Raw genomic sequence first — 17,098 nt, forward strand, 5'->3', positions numbered from 1 at the left:
TAATAAAAAAAAAAAATTAAGAACTGCGGGGATGTGAATATCATATTTGTTTTTCACATGCGTTAGCAATAATCCATTTGAAAACGTGCAAATTGGTTTAATGGCAGAGCAGTGTATCGTGTGCGTTGCGGACATTCCTTTCTTATCTCACTTGTATATTTGTGGTCCAGCACCGTTTAATTAAAAAAAAAAATTAAGAACTGCGGGGATGTGAATATCATATTTGTTTTTCACATGCGTTAGCAATAATCCATTTGAAAACGTGCAAATTGGTTTAATAGAGTGTGATGCCGATGGTGACACCCACAGCAGCCACACAGCAAACTGCAACATTCACGCCCTTTTTTTTCCTCCATTTTGTTGAACCACGTTGACGGGATGTGAAAGTGCATGCCAATTATAGAAACGGAGAAAAAAAACAGCCACCGCAAAAAAATGGCCTTTCCAGAGCAACGAACACGCGTTTCAACCTAACGGGTCCTCATTCAACTAGAGAGCATGAAAATAAGATACATTTTACGCCCTCAAGAGTTAAATTATTGCTAAACAATTGAATTGTTATTTAGATCAAAGTTTGCCTGTTATCTCTCTTGTGGTACTACATCAATACAGCATGGAATTGTGGACAATTCGATAACATAATATGCAAAGTTTTGTCTCTGAGAGGCTAAATCTCATCAAATGGTGGTCCGTGGCTCAAAATGGTCATATAATTAATGGACCTTGATATGGAAATGTAAAGGGTTGAAAACCACAGATTTCACAAGATCAGATCATCAGCTTATAATAAGCACACATTCATGGCAACACAGCTGGTGGCTGTCTGTCTTTTGTTCCCAGACCGCAGGTGTGTGCCAGGGGGGTCCTTGGGGGCTAAGGAAGTGGTGCTGGGGGTGATTCCAGGGTGGTGCTGGGGGGCCATGTAAGGGGTACAGGCTTTTGTTCCAACACCCTTATTGGTCCGACAGTCATTAGACCGACAACCTATACCTCAAACCCTAACCTAACCATAACCGCAAGCATGGGAGAAGCGCATGTTCGAGTGCTATAGTCCGACTGTTGTTCCCGCAATGTGTCGGACCCAAGCCCCCAGTAAGGCCATCCAAAGTTGAAGCTGCCACCACCTACTGGCGAAAAGAGGAACTGCAGCACTTTCATGGAGGTGGACGGACGTTCATGACGTTTGAGGTCCGGGCTTAACTTCCGCTCACTCAAAGCCATTGAGTTATAATTGTACTTCCGGCAGTCTTCCGGGTGCTTCAAAACGCCACTGAGCAACTTCCATCGAAATTAACATCGGGGGGCTAACGCTTCTGGTTCGGTCTCCGGTTCGGTCTCCGGTTCGGTCTCCGGTTCGGTCTCCTTTTATTACTCTATGGTCGGACCCCCTGAGTAAGTGGTGCTGGGGGGCTAAGTGGAGCTGGGGGTTATACAGGGACAATAATATGTGGTTTGATCCAGTGAGCTGCAGGTCTGGAGCTCTGCTCTATTACCATAAAGATACATTAGCATTTAAATTGATACCCCCCCCCCCCCCCCCCCCTTCCTCACCCCCGTCCATAGAGTCCTCTAGGATTACTGCTATTGATGCTTTTACTGAGCGGAGACGCTACAGTACTGACTGACTGACGGAGTGCAGTGCACATACTCCAGTACTAGTACTCTACTGTAATGTTGTTTTTGGCAGTACATTTCGATTTTAGTTTTAGTCGTATAGTCTCTTGAATATAGTTTTCAATTAGTTGCGACGCATTGTGTGCTTGTAGATCAGCTATTTTCAGCATGCAACCAAGTGTAAAATGACTTATACTTGTGTCTCTTGTTTTTATTTGTTGACCAAAATTGTCAATACATTTATTCTTAGTTTTAGTCATCATAGCTTAGTTTTCATTCTTTATATTCTGTCCTTGGGTTTTTCCATTGTCTGATCATTTTGAACTTCTTCTCCACTACTGTACATTTCAGAGGTGCTTTTTTGTGCTTGTGTACTCCGGCCCACTGCACTACAATTAGCCCTTCGCTAAGTCCCTCCCCAACCCGTCCCTTGTCCAATAGGCACGTTAGCGGCGAGGAGACAGGGCAAGCTGTCCTCCTCCATCATTGAGATGGTAAATAAATGGTAAATGGTGCATTTATATAGCGCCTTTATCCAAGGCGCTTTACAGAGATTGTGCATTACATTCACCCATTCACACACACATTCATACACCGATGGCAGCGGAAACCATGCAAGGCACCAACTAGCACATCGGGAGCAATTAGGGGTTCAGTGTCTTGCTCAAGGACACTTCGACAGTAACTCTGGGGGAGCCCGGGTTCGAACTGGCCATCCAGGCACTCTACCCCTGAGCCACCGCCGCCCCTTGCCCCATGTTAAATGACAGGATTTCTCCATATAACATAGTCGATCATTTCAGTAGCAAGAGCACCAATATGTCTTCTAAATCTAGTCAACCAGGCCTGCAGTAGGGTACCGTATATGCACTGGACAAATTAGCATGACATTATTTAAATAAACTGAAAAATATGAGGAAATGACAGAGGGAGAAATCAACTGTGCGTGTGTGTGCCAGCTGGGCTTGGCTCTGTCTCCATGTGTTGGGTACCAGGCCTTCTGCAAACATAACCAGGCCGGATTTATACAGCTTCCAACCTCTTCATATGCAAATGCACGCACGCACACACACACACACACACACACACACACACACACACACACACACACACACACACACACACACACACACACACATTTGATTTATTTTATTTGGATCTGCACAAGAGGCGTAATACAATAGACCCAAACACTGATCAGAATTAGGTTATACATTATATGGTCAATAAGGACAATAAGGACAATACGTTGACAGTTATATCCCAAGGCCATAATACGTTCCACCAGAAGCTGATATTTCATAAGTTTGGATTTAAAACAAGTGTCCATATACAAATCAAATGGGCAGCCTATTTCAAATATAGTGACAGTTTTTCTAATTTCATTGATGAACACAATATCTGGGGTATTTGGAATATTTTGTAGTGAATTGACATGTGTGTCATTGTGATCAAACCAGTCTATTTTTACAGTGCTGTGTTTATACATTCTTGTTGTCCTGTCCTGTACTCCTCTGATCTTGTCTGAGACCAGGTCCACCAGACGGTCATATCTGGCAATGTACAGTCCTTTATAGTGGCTGCAACCATTTAAGATGTGTGCGACTGTTTCTTTGTCATGTGGTACTGGATGTAGGATGCAGTGTGGGTCGTGTGCTGATGGGTACCAGGTTGCCAAGTTGAACTTGGTCGGCAACACACACACACACACACACACACACACACACCCTGCAATTTATATTCATGCCATTTTACACCTTTGTTTTAGGTCATTTTTAACCATAACCATGATGACAAAAATAGCCCATCGACGATTGGTCTTCACAAGTATAGTAATGCATACAACACAAGTCAACACACACGAACGCATGGCACACACGCACGCATGCAGTCGCCTATGTATAGCACGCACACACAACCCCAGGAGACAATGTGGCGTGGACCTTGCCAATGTTCCATCACTGTGTTGATACAGGCAGTGTTTACACACATGCACACACGCACAGTCACACACGCACAGTCGCACACGTTCTCTTTGACCAGCATGCTGTCCAACCTGCAGTTCAAACCATTAAACCTTCCATTCTCGGTCAAATGGACCTGAGCTACAACAACTTCTACACAAAAAAGCTCTTTGCCAAAGATAGCAGACGTAGAAGGTAACAATGTGTCTCAAAGCCACTCGTTGTGAGCTTTCATATGTTTCATTTCCCCAGAGCATCGTTCAGGACCAATTCTTCTGGGTCACGGACCCCTTTTTACGGTATTCATCAAAACGTGTATGTGTATGTGTGTGTGTGTGTGTGTGTGTGTGTGTGTGTGTGTGTGTGTGTGTGTGTGTGTGTGTGTGTGTGTGTGTGTGTGTGTGTGTGTGTGTGTGTGTGTGTGCGTGCGTGCGCTCTGAGGTGGCATAGATCTGATATTTTCACTATTAAATACGATTTTCTATTTATTTAGTACTTTAATAAATAATTCATTTTTGTAAACGTTTGGTTCCCGAGGAGACGTGCACCAAATTGATATTTAGGGATAGATTTAAAAAAAAGAAAACATTTACACGTTTAAAAGCAGTGATGAAATGCAAGCTTTAGTTTTTTCAGCGCGTTTGCTGTGTTTGATTAATGATGAATGTGTGTGATGGAGTGTGATCACGGTTCACACGGCCTCCCTCCCGCACAGGATCTATTTCAGTAGGAGGACGGTGACTCACCCTGGAAGGACCCCCCATGGCTCAACACCTGAGACCCTGTTCTGTCTGTCTGTCTGTCTGTCTGTCTGTTCCTTACACTCTGTCTGCCTGCCTGCCTATCTGTACTCTGTTCCTCACTCTACTGATGCCGCCGTGAGTTGGACACACATCATGTCCATAAGCATTGATAATTAACTTTATCTTTTTTTAGCCAACCTCCCGTCCACTCATCCATCCATCTCACCTTTACCTCCACCCAGTGAATACAGTATTAAATGGTACATTTGAGTTATAGAGGGCAATTATAATGTACTGTATTCAGGCATACTTGGCTTGTTTTTGGCTCCTTATGAACCAGAAGAAGCATCCTTAGCCCTTAGGTTATCCTTATAGGATGAATAATTTAGACAGTTATAGGTTGTAGCCGGAGGTTATGGTGCGCACGCGGCCACGCGCATGTGTGTAATTCTACTGCACATTCCTGTGAGAGAACAATCCCTCTCTCTCTCTCTCTCTCTCTCTCTCTCTCCGTCATGTCTACACTGTGGCTCTATAAAGAGATTTTTTTTTAGAAATAATGACATGCCCAAAATAGGGAGCAACGACGTGTAACTTCAAAGTTGTTAATGATCAGTCTTCCATCTCTTCCTCCTTATCGTCGTTCCCTCCTGACGTCTCTTCTCTCCTCAGTCTGTCACGTCTCTCCAGAGAGAGAGTCACACATCTCGCCTCTGATGTACCAGTGGATGTTTGCATTGTGACTTTACTGCACGTTTACACTGCTGCTCAACTTCAACACATTTACACTGCTGCTCAACTTCAACACATTTACACTGCTGCTCAACTTCAACACGTTTACACTGCTGCTCAACTTCAACACATTTACACTGCTGCTCAACTTCAACACATTTACACTGCTGCTCAACTTCAACACATTTACACTGCTGCTCAACTTCAACACATTTACACTGCTGCTCAACTTCAACACATTTACACTGCTGCTCAACTTCAACACATTTACACTGCTGCTCAACTTCAACACGTTTACACTGCTGCTCAACTTCAACACATTTACACTGCTGCTCAACTTCAACACATTTACACTGCTGCTCAACTCCAGCACATTTACACTGCTGCTCAACGTCAACACATTTACACTGCTGCTCAACGTCAACACATTTACACTGCTGCTCAACTCCAACACATTTACACTGCTGCTCAACTTCAACACATTTACACTGCTGCTCAACTTCAACACATTTACTCTGCTGCTCAACTTCAACACATTTACACTGCTGCTCAACTTCAACACATTTACTCTGCTGCTCAACTTCAACACATTTACACTGCTGCTCAACTTCAACACATTTACACTGCTGCTCAACTTCAACACATTTACTCTGCTGCTCAACTTCAACACATTTACACTGCTGCTCAACTTCAACACATTTACACTGCTGCTCAACTTCAACACATTTACACTGCTGCTCAACTTCAACACATTTACTCTGCTGCTCAACTTCAACACGTTTACACTGCTGCTCAACTTCAACACATTTACACTGCTGCTCAACTTCAACACGTTTACTCTGCTGCTCAACTTCAACACATTTACACTGCTGCTCAACTTCAACACGTTTACTCTGCTGCTCAACTTCAACACATTTACACTGCTGCTCAACTTCAACACGTTTACACTGCTGCTCAACTTCAACACATTTACACTGCTGCTCAACTTCAACACATTTACACTGCTGCTCAACTTCAACACGTTTACTCTGCTGCTCAACTTCAACACGTTTACACTGCTGCTCAACTTCAACACGTTTACACTGCTGCTCAACTTCAACACATTTACACTGCTGCTCAACTTCAACACATTTACACTGCTGCTCAACTTCAACACATTTACACTGCTGCTCAACTTCAACACATTTACACTGCTGCTCAACTTCAACACATTTACACTGCTGCTCAACTTCAACACATTTACACTGCTGCTCAACTTCAACACATTTACACTGCTGCTCAACTTCAACACATTTACACTGCTGCTCAACTTCAACACATTTACACTGCTGCTCAACTTCAACACATTTACACTGCTGCTCAACTTCAACACATTTACACTGCTGCTCAACTTCAACACATTTACACTGCTGCTCAACTTCAACACATTTACACTGCTGCTCAACTTCAACACATTTACACTGCTGCTCAACTTCAACACGTTTACACTGCTGCTCAACTTCAACACGTTTACACTGCTGCTCAACTTCAACACGTTTACACTGCTGCTCAACTTCAACACATTTACACTGCTGCTCAACTTCAACACATTTACACTGCTGCTCAACTTCAACACATTTACACTGCTGCTCAACTTCAATACGTTTACACTGCTGCTCAACTACAACACATTTACACTGCTGCTCAACTTCAACACGTTTACACTGCTGCTCAACTTCAACACATTTACACTGCTGCTCAACTTCAACACGTTTACACTGCTGCTCAACTTCAACACGTTTACACTGCTGCTCAACTTCAACACATTTACACTGCTGCTCAACTTCAACACATTTACACTGCTGCTCAACTTCCGTCCAAATGGTCCCTCACGTACGTACGGGGTCTGTAACTATATTGAGAGTGTACAGATGGAACAAAAGAGGATTTTACACGGTATAGACCATATATGGTTTGTCCTAATGCAGATATAACAGGGGGTCCTTGGAATGAGACCCTCTGTCTTAACCCATTCTGAACAGGCACCCATTTTGGTGTTGGCATCATATTATGCTTTAGCTATTGAAAAATAGCAGATCTACAAGCTCATAGCGTGCCACCGAGTGGCGCGATACGAGCTTGTAGGTCTGCTATTTTTGAAAAATCGAAGAACGACTGACATTTTTTTTAATCTGATCTCAGGTCAGAATGGGTTAATAATGAAACTGTCAGGATGTAATAGACATTTTTAGAATCTGATCTCAGGTCAGAATGGGTTAAATGAGCGTTTTTCTGTTTGTTTGTTTATTTGTTTGCTGCAGCTTTGTATTGCAATCTTTATCTGACGGGGAATAGAATACTCCACTTTCATCTCCACCTATAATAACCCTCCCTCTGATTTAAACCCACCCACCCAACCTCCGGCCCCTGATTGGTTGGTTGGTTCGCTCTAATTACGGTGTGGGTAGAGAGGTGGCGGAGAGGGATGAAAAACAACATCTGATCACCTCTCTGGGGAGGGGGTGAGGGGTGGGGGGGGAGGTGGTGGGTTGCAGAGGCTGCATATTGGCCTCATCAGACACCAGGCCTCACCGACCTCGCCATCGATCCACCCCTCCCGCAAACACACTCACACACCACACACACACACACACAGGCACACACACACACACGGCCTTCTGATCATCAACGATCATTGGCATTGATCAGCTGGGGGAGAGAGGGAGAGAGGGGGAGAGAGAGAGAGAGAAAAAAATAGGGATACAGTTTCAGTCGGAGATAAGGGATAAACAGAGGAAAATTATCCGTCGCCGCGATGAAATTTGTTGTGAGCTTGTACATAGACCTGCTATTTTCAGGTGCTTTTTTAATATTATGTTAAACTGTGAACCTAGCATCTGTCTAACGTTTAGACATTATGCTAGGTTCATGCTTTACGTATACTATTTCAATGTATGCATATTAATTGGATGGCATGTTGTGTATAATCTGTATCTAATTACCAGTTCATACATTGAAACTGTACGGACCGTACAAGCCCTCCCGCTCGCTTAGATCAGCCAACGCAGGGAAGGTGGAGGTACCTTCACTAAAAAACACCGGGACAACGCTCCACACGTCCCAAACTCTTCTCCCTTCTGGCTCCAAAACTATATGGAATGCACTCCCCATTGCAATCAGAAGAACTGCAGACTCACTCCCAATCTTCCACCGTAGTCTCAAAACCCACCTCTTCAGACTCCATCTTAGCCCGTAGCACTTGCACTAGCCTCTGCGACCTTACAGGCGTACGCAAAGGCTCAACTTATGTAACTTAAATGTTTTTTTGTGGCTTTCACCTTTTTTTAATATTTTTTTTATGGAGGGACAGACAGTATAGGCTGTCAGGAAATGGGGAGTGACATGCAGTAAAGGCCGTCGGAATCGGGAGTCGAACCCGTGGCACACTGCCAGCACTTTATGTAGACATATAGCACTATGCATAGTTCATTATTGCGAACGCAGTGAGCCACTTACTATGACAGCAAGGGCTGAATGTCTGTGTGTGTGTGTGTCACGCTGTTACACCACCCTCCCGCCACCAGAGGGTGCAGCTTTAGCACACACACACACACACACACACACACACACACACACACAGGGCGCAGCTGTAGCACACACACACACACACAACCACACACACACGAGCTGCGTTCGCTTCACGCGTTTGCGCGTCTTACTTGTATACAGTATATTCCACTGTTCTTAGCATACGTATGATTCATGACTATTTTTATGTATTTGATGTATTACCATGTACAATGGGGCAGCAGTGGTTCAGGGGTAGAGTGACCCGATGGCAACCGCACAGTTTCCAGTTCGATCCTGGCTTAGAGAGTTAGTGTTGAAGTGTCCTTGAGCAAGACTCTGGACCCCTGATTGCTCTCGGTGTGCAGGTTGGTGCCTTGCATGGTTTCCTCCAGTGGCATCGGTGTGTGTGAATGGGAATGAATGTACTGCACTATCTCTGGAAAAAGGATAAAGGCGCTACCGTATATAAATGCACCATTTACCATGTCTTTTGTTCCTGCTTACTGTAAAAGATTTGTGCCACATTCTCGGGATTTTTCAATAGCTAAGGTATTACATAATGCTTAAAACACCAAAAAGGGTTCCCGCCCAGAATGGGTTAAGAGTGTCTGCTAAATGCCTAAATTGTATAGGGAAAAAAACCCGAATGCTACTAAACTAATATAAGACGTCCTTTGCGCGAAAATCACCTCACTACACCATCACGCCAACTTACTAGTAAACCATCCTTTGTTTAGACTACAGTTATGCTGTGATGATAGAGTCCAGGTTCAGTCTAGTGATGATAGAGTCCAGGTTCAGTCTAGTGATGATAGAGTCCAGGTTGAGTCTAGTGATGATAGAGTCCAGGTTGAGTCTAGTGATGATAGAGTCCAGGTTCAGTCTAGTGATGATAGAGTCCAGGTTCAGTCTAGTGATGATAGAGTCCAGGTTGAGTCTAGTGATGATAGAGTCCAGGTTGAGTCTAGTGATGATAGAGTCCAGGTTCAGTCTAGTGATGATAGAGTCCAGGTTCAGTCTAGTGATGATAGAGTCCAGGTTCAGTCTAGTGATGATAGAGTCCAGGTTCAGTCTAGTGATGATAGAGTCCAGGTTCAGTCTAGTGATGATAGAGTCCAGGTTCAGTCTAGTGATGATAGAGTCCAGGTTATTCTAGTGATGCTGTGATGAGTCAACCATCAGAGGATCCTCCTCCTGTGGAGATTTGATTTATCAGCCTGGCAAATTTCTGTCTTGATAATTACTCCTCTACTCTAAGATACTGTGCAATGATGTTACCAGGTAGAGAGACACTGTGTGTGTGTGAGTGTGTGCGTGCATGCGTGTCTGCATGTGCGTGTGCGTGTGTCTGCATGTGAAGGAGGATAGGATGACTCTTGATGGATGCGTGATTATGTGGCTGGCCATCTGGGCTGTTGTCGCCCAGACACATTAATTTAATAGTTAGTGTGTGTGTGTCCAGGTATGCAACACACACACACACACACACACACACACACACACACACTAATTTGCCTTTGTACACTGTTTTCGTGCACAGCTGTCAGTGGTAATTAGCACACCGCGTCCAGAGGATGTGTTGATCTAAGAGCCCAGGTCTTTTTTAGGTATATCTGTACTTGAGTATTTCCAATCTCCAATACTTTTACTTGTATTCCACTACATCTCGGGGGGCAAATATATATGTACACTTGTACAGTATAGGCGAATCCACTACATTTTCCATTTACAACATACATACATTACCCACTTGAACATATCTACGAATGAGAGGGGAATACCAGCCCTCCAGCCTTAATTTCCGATGCTACTACTCTGCCGAAAATATCCAATCTACAAGCTCACAATGTGTCATGATGCGACACATTGTGAGCTTGTATGGGACATTCTGCACAATGCGTAATTCTACAGTACTTTTGCTTTCGGTATTTTAAGTATACATTTGTATGCCAATGTTGAATTCCGGACTTTTACTTGTACCGGAATATTTCTATATTGCATTATTGATACTTTTACTTAAGTAAACAATGTGAGTACTTTTTACAACACTGGCCACCGCACGCACGCACGCACGCACGCACGCACGCACGCACGCACGCACGCACGCACGCGTCCACTGATCCACAACGCAATCACATGACTCTTGAGATCCTGCCCCAAATCAGCGTCCTCCGCTAATCGCTGGTACACTTTAACAAATTAGCGCTAACAAGTCCTTATTACCCCCATCGCCCTGCCCCCTCTCCCCTTCCCGCCCCTTCCCCCGCTATACCGCCGTCTAATTAGCACTGCTGTTTTCAGAGACATCCTCTGCATAGTTATTAGATCTGCCCGTTCATTATGCACGCGCACGCACACACACACACACACACACACACACACACACACACACACACACACACACACAGTGGGACACCTGTCTCAATAGGGGCATGTGTGTATTGTTGGGGGCGGTACATGTGTGCGTAATGCCAGATTGATACCTAGCCGTGCGCCCGCGTGTGTCACGCGTCATGTGTCACGCGTCATCACGACAAGGTCACAGCACGTCACGACCTTGTAGACAGGCTGTATTGCCTTTGATCCGACCTTTTATACTGTCCTTTACAATTCAGGCATTTAGCAGACGCTCTTCATCCAGAGTGACTTGCAGTGAGCAATATAAGGAAAACATGCACACAACAAATGCAGAGACGGTGTAGTCATTAGTCAAGTGCCTCAGTGGTCTAGGATCACCAAGGTAAACCAAGAGCCTATAGCAGGGGAGGCAGTTTTTTCAACCCTTTTCATATCAAGGTCCATTATTTAGTCATTATTGAGCCACGGACCAAATGAAAAACGAAACCACCAAATGAAAAACGAAACCACCAAATGAAAAACAAAACCAAATGGACCCGTACGGGTCCCTTTGGTGTGGTTTGGACCGTTGAATTCCATGCGTTGAATCACTAGGGACAGCGCGACGCGCGTCAACGTGCAACAGGACATATATCACACCGCAGGGACAACGCTAAAACCGCCTCGACCCTTTGGTGTGCTTAGGGCTTAACAATAAGTTTACTCTTGAGAGTGTAAAATGAAACCAAAATGGACCCGTAAGGGTCCAACTTTACGCACTCAAGTCAAGAGTTGAAGATCTATAAAAAAAAGAAAAAATAATAACTCCTGGATAATAATGTTTACATTAAACTGTGTGTAAACATTGCTCTGGCCGCTGCCATACAAAAAGCTGTTATCCTGTCTCTAAGTGGTACACATTCCACCTGGCAGACTTCTAACTATAGAGCTCTGCTCTGTTTACCTGCTAGTTTCACTTTGGATTTGAACATTATTTTTACCGGTGGCTTTTTCACAGTCCCCAAATGGACTGTACAGGTCCAGGCTCCCAATTACTGTATATTTCAGATGTCGATCCTCTCAGTCGAAAACCTCATAATATTGTTATGTCCAAAACTGTTACTTTTCAGGATTCAAATGAACGGACGGGAACCCCTTTGGGAGTTTTAAGCATTTTTGTTATGCTTTAGCTGTTGAAAAATAGCAGATCTACATACTATAGCTTTCGGAGCGAACGTTTTAACTCAAATCTTTGTTTCTGATGTGTTTTCAGATGGGGGTTCTTGACAAGAACCACTCGTATAGAAACATGCTTTTCAGAAAACAGTCATGATTTAGAAGACATTTTGTAGTATCTGGTCTCAGGTCTAAATGGGTTAAGAAATAGGGGAAAAAATAGCAGATAGACCATCCCTACTCCGCGCCACCTTTTCCAGCTTGTGGATCTGCATTGCTGCTTCCGATGCTTTAGTGTGATCAAGTAGAAGCGTTACTTTAACAAGAAAATACAAATAAAATAACACAGAAAGTTAAAATATGGAGATCAGAGGTTTCTGCGCGGGATGCTGCGACCCCTTATTGGCCTGTGCTCATAGCCATACAGGGGGCGCTCATTACATTGGGCGGCATGCAGTGCCAGGAGTCAGTCAGCGGAGTCAGTCAGCGCCGGATCTACCATATGGGCACTTTGGGCACGTGCCCCCAGGGGCCCTTTTTTGGCTCCACAGAAATGTTCCCTGCTATAGTCCGAATGAAATAAATGGTGTCTAAAAAGATTAGTGTTTGAGAAGGCAGCTGAAAAGTGCAATTGTGTGTAAAACAGCAACAATGCGCTATACATTGGCTGTTGTTCAAGGTGGATGCATGTGCCCTCTGGGCTGTGTGAGGTCAGGTGGAGAGGTGGGTCTGTGCGTGCGTGTGCGCGTGCGTGCGTGCGTGCGCATGTGCGTGCGTGCGTGCGCAATAACAGAAACAGAAAATAATACATGATCTAGTACAGTTATTTGTGTGTGTTCCAGTCTAGCAGGTGGGCTCACAGATCAACACAATGATCGCCAGGGAGAACAGACCTCTCACCAATAGACTAATACACTCCTCTGGCAAACAGCAGGGCATACATCACCCTATAAACGCATATTTAGCATGAATACATTGCCCTATAAAACATACTTTCAGCCATGAACACATCACCTTATAAACATAGTTTAGTTCTTTCCAGATCTTTCAAACGACTCACTGTGAGCGTGTATAGAATAGGGTACAGAAGACCAGACTCTGTAGCAAACGTTAAAATATAAAATGACACACGGATGCTTCCAACAGAGAGATCCAGACTCCCCTCCCCTTCAGAGCAAACATTTGCAACTCAATTCCTCTGACTGACAGACAGACAGACAGACAGACAGACAGACAGACAGACAGACAGACAGACAGACAGACAGACAGACGTACAGAGGCGTGGTGCATTTATGGATAGATAGATGTTTATAGTCCTATGTGTGCTTTTGTTGTATTGTTGGTTGTTTTCTGCATGAGACTACGGAAGGAAACTAGCATTATTGGAAAACTAGCATTCTTGGAAAACTAGCATTCTTGATTAAATGTTTTGAGTAAGTATAAAGTTATTTTCAATCTGTCCTAAATGGAAACAGATATTCTCTTAAGTTTTCCTCGTGACATGTTGTATTTCAGGGAGGGGAATATTTACATATATGACATGAATACAAAATATATTTACAAAATATGACATGAATGTATGGTGCTGTAAAGTCGGTAATTCAGGTGTGCCATGGATACGGTACAAGCTCTCACATGGCGCTAGCTGCCTGAGTGAGCCAGCCTTATTTGTCAACATGTGAAAAGCAATTTAAGTCCAAGGGAAAGAAATGGATTGGACTTATCTGTCTGAGCCGGCACACTCTCCCACAGACAGACCCTATGTTTCATGTTTTTCTTTTTTAAAGAGAAAGAAAACGGAGCATTACAAATTACCTCTACTGTACCTCACGGGGGGGAAAAGCGTTTATTTATTTTCTTTCCTCCTGTGATTTATTTGACCACCCGGTGTGTTCCCCTAACCCTGCTAGAGGTGTTTACAGTACAATTTAGAAATACACTATAGGGATTCACCTTTATCACGCGGCTTGGTTGAATGCTTGATTCTGATTTGTGTGTTACTGTATGTCTGGATAATGACCGCTCCACTCTATAACAGACCGATAAAGGCTCGGAACACCTGGCTGAAGCGGCAGCCACTTTGAGAAGCCCTTTGTCTAACCAACTCTCTCTTTCTCTCTCTCTCTGTGTCTCCCTGCAGAGGACCTGCTGCCCCTGGGCTTCCCCAGCATCGACATGGGTCCCCAGCTGAAGGTGGTGGAGCGCACGCGCACGGCCACCATGCTGTGCGCGGCCAGCGGCATCCCCGACCCCGAGATCTCCTGGTTCAAAGACTTCCTGCCCGTTGAGCCAGGCAGCAGCCTGGGACGCATCAAGCAGCTCCGCTCAGGTGAGCAGCCCACCGGCAACCGGCATGCCATCTCCTCTCATCTCTCCACATGTTTATCCCATTCTACAAGCTCATATAGGGCAGCACTGAGTGCCGCGCTAGGAGCTTGTAGATCTGCTATAGACTCAAATCTTTGCTTCTGGGGAGGGTCCCTGGAACAACATATTTTCAGATGGAGGTCGGTGGCCAATTACATATATTTTTTGAGCACTAACTTTGAGACCCTGCAGATCATGTCTGTGTGTCTGTCTGTCCCGCTGTGACACCACCCGCCCGCCACCAGAGGGCGCAGCTGTAGCACACACACACACACACACACACACACACACACACACACACACAAACAACCACACACACACACACACACACACACACACACACACACACACACACACAGTAGAAAACTTAAAAAAATGACTAACTAAAAAGAAAAAAAGTACGTAATTTATTCTAAATGTTGTTATTGCAATTTACGAGCTGCGTTCGCTTCCCGCGTTTGCGCGTCTTACTTGTATAGAAACATATTTCAGAAAACTGTCAGCATTTAGAAGACATTTTTAGAATTTCGACGTCAGGCCTAAATGGGTTATACTTCTTTCTGTTTTCTTTTTCCTGTAACTTTGGGAAAGAATATACTTTGTCGTACAAGACTGCTGTGCAAAAGTAGTGAAAATGGCCGCTCTCACAACTGTGAGAAGAGGAGAGGAGAGGGCAGGCATTATGCAGCCATAGAGAAGGAAATAATCAGGGAATTAGTAACCCGGCCGGGATGGTAGAAAGAGGGATTAGACGTAGACGCTGTCACGAGTGCTCGGCTGCTCGCTCTTAACAGCACATTGTCCAGGCTGGCTTTTGGCGTTCTTCTTGCCCCGTCTCGCCCTATGTACGTGATGCAGTAGAGCTGTGGTTCTCACCCCGTCTCGCCCTATGTACTGTACGTTATGCAGTAGAGCTGTGGTTCTCTAAGTGGCATCCAGGGACCCGCCAGGGGCCAGATCAACTTTTCACTCTGTTTTGTACATTTCTTGGAAAGAAAAATGTATTAAATGTGTCAGTGATTTCTTCATATGAGGTATTTAAGTTATTTGTCATATTATATCCTGTCCAATTTGTTATAATTACGAAGCCTAAAACGCAAAGAGAAAAAAATAATACGTCCCAATGTTCAATGGGAAAAAAACACAGTTCATCGCCATTATCTGTGTGACTATTTATGGTGAAGTTAAATGTGTAACAGTGGAGTCTCTTCCTGTGGTGGCGGTGTGGAGCATTATGTCGTTTCAAGTTACACGCTTCCTCTCTGCTGCAAGGAGGTGTTAAGGCTGAAGGGCGGGAACATTGCCATTCCCCCCGGTGCCTGGAAGTTGTTGTTTCGTTTGGTGTGTGTGTGTGTGTGTGTCACAGTGTGTGCACGCACGCACGCACGTGCACACTCACACAGGAAGAGAAACAGGAAGAAATGTCAGTGGGCTTGTTCCCTGCGGAGTCTTTGAGCACCCTAGAGGACGGATTCTCATATTTCATCTCACAGAGCCGCGCGGGCACAGCCAGCAAAATACCAAGCCAGCTTTGTTGTTGTTCAATATCTCACTATTACAATAGTATTATTGAAAAGGTGCAGTATAGTGAAGTTTGTTGGCTTGTTAACAACTTTAAATATAGTTGTAAGGAGCTGAAAGTGCATTCCAGGTCGGCATATGGAGAGAGAACTATCGGGATAAACGAGTGGAATTGGAAGTGATGGCACAAAGCAATGAGCAGGTACACACGTTGGAACAGGAAACGCTATACAATTGAAGCTGATAAATGGCTACTCTCTCCTGGGTTGATGAAATCGGCAGTCCACCTGAAAATGTATTTTCTGTTAAAGAGCTGGAGTCGCCGGGAGACTCCCGTCGTATAAAAATAAAACACTCTACGGCTAAATGATTACCATCAGAATATATAGAGCTTTAACCTTTAACTCAAAACATTTTGTTTCAACCAAAAAGTATCCCTTAGGCCCTTTTTGAAACTAGCTCCTCACCACTCGCCCTACACACTTCCACTCGGTTTGAGCATAGATATATAAATAATAGAGACGGCACTGGGATTCCCCTCCCATCCAGTGCCGTCTCTATGATTTATATATGTATGCTCAAACCGAGTGGAAGTGTGTAGGGCGAGTGGTGAGGAGCTAGTTTCAGAAAGGGGGTTACTCTACCTTCAAACACACTCACCGTGCACCACCATTTCACCTATCCTCCTCCTATCCTCTCACAAATCCATGTTCTCGGGTGCAGTACTTAGTTTAGACAGTACTTGGTTTAGACTAGTCATTGGTTAGACCAGTCATTAGTCTATAATCTATAACCTATCTCAAACCCTCACCCTAACCCTAACCTCCCACGGGGCAGCACACCTAAACCTAACCTTAACCCATGTCTAACCAATGACTATAGTCTAAACTAAGTATGCATGCACCCCCATGTTCTCGCTTCACAGCCAGGAGAATGTGGGAAGCAGTGATCCATGTAGTATTCCGTCCGCTCTGGTTTAAAAGACAACAGATGCTGCTCATTAGCGCAATGTATTTACGGAGTAACAACACGCACACTGTTTTTGTTTTTTTTGTTGTCCCTGGGGCGACTGACTGGCACCACAAATAAGGCTCA

General features: G+C 44.4%; 1 protein-coding gene across 1 annotated transcript in view; it reads left to right on the top strand.

Annotated features, from left to right (window-relative positions):
* ptprsb (protein tyrosine phosphatase receptor type Sb) overlaps positions 1–17,098 on the top strand; it is a 139,295-nt gene that overhangs the window by 21,087 nt on the left and 101,110 nt on the right. The window contains exon 3 of the mRNA XM_083782502.1: positions 14,256–14,444. Coding sequence (XP_083638628.1) covers positions 14,256–14,444 — 189 coding nt within the window. The remainder of the gene's footprint in view (positions 1–14,255; positions 14,445–17,098) is intronic.

This window comes from Protomyctophum parallelum, assembly GCF_964188405.1.
Source record: "Protomyctophum parallelum genome assembly, chromosome: 14".
NCBI classification, from domain to species: Eukaryota; Metazoa; Chordata; class Actinopteri; order Myctophiformes; family Myctophidae; genus Protomyctophum; species Protomyctophum parallelum.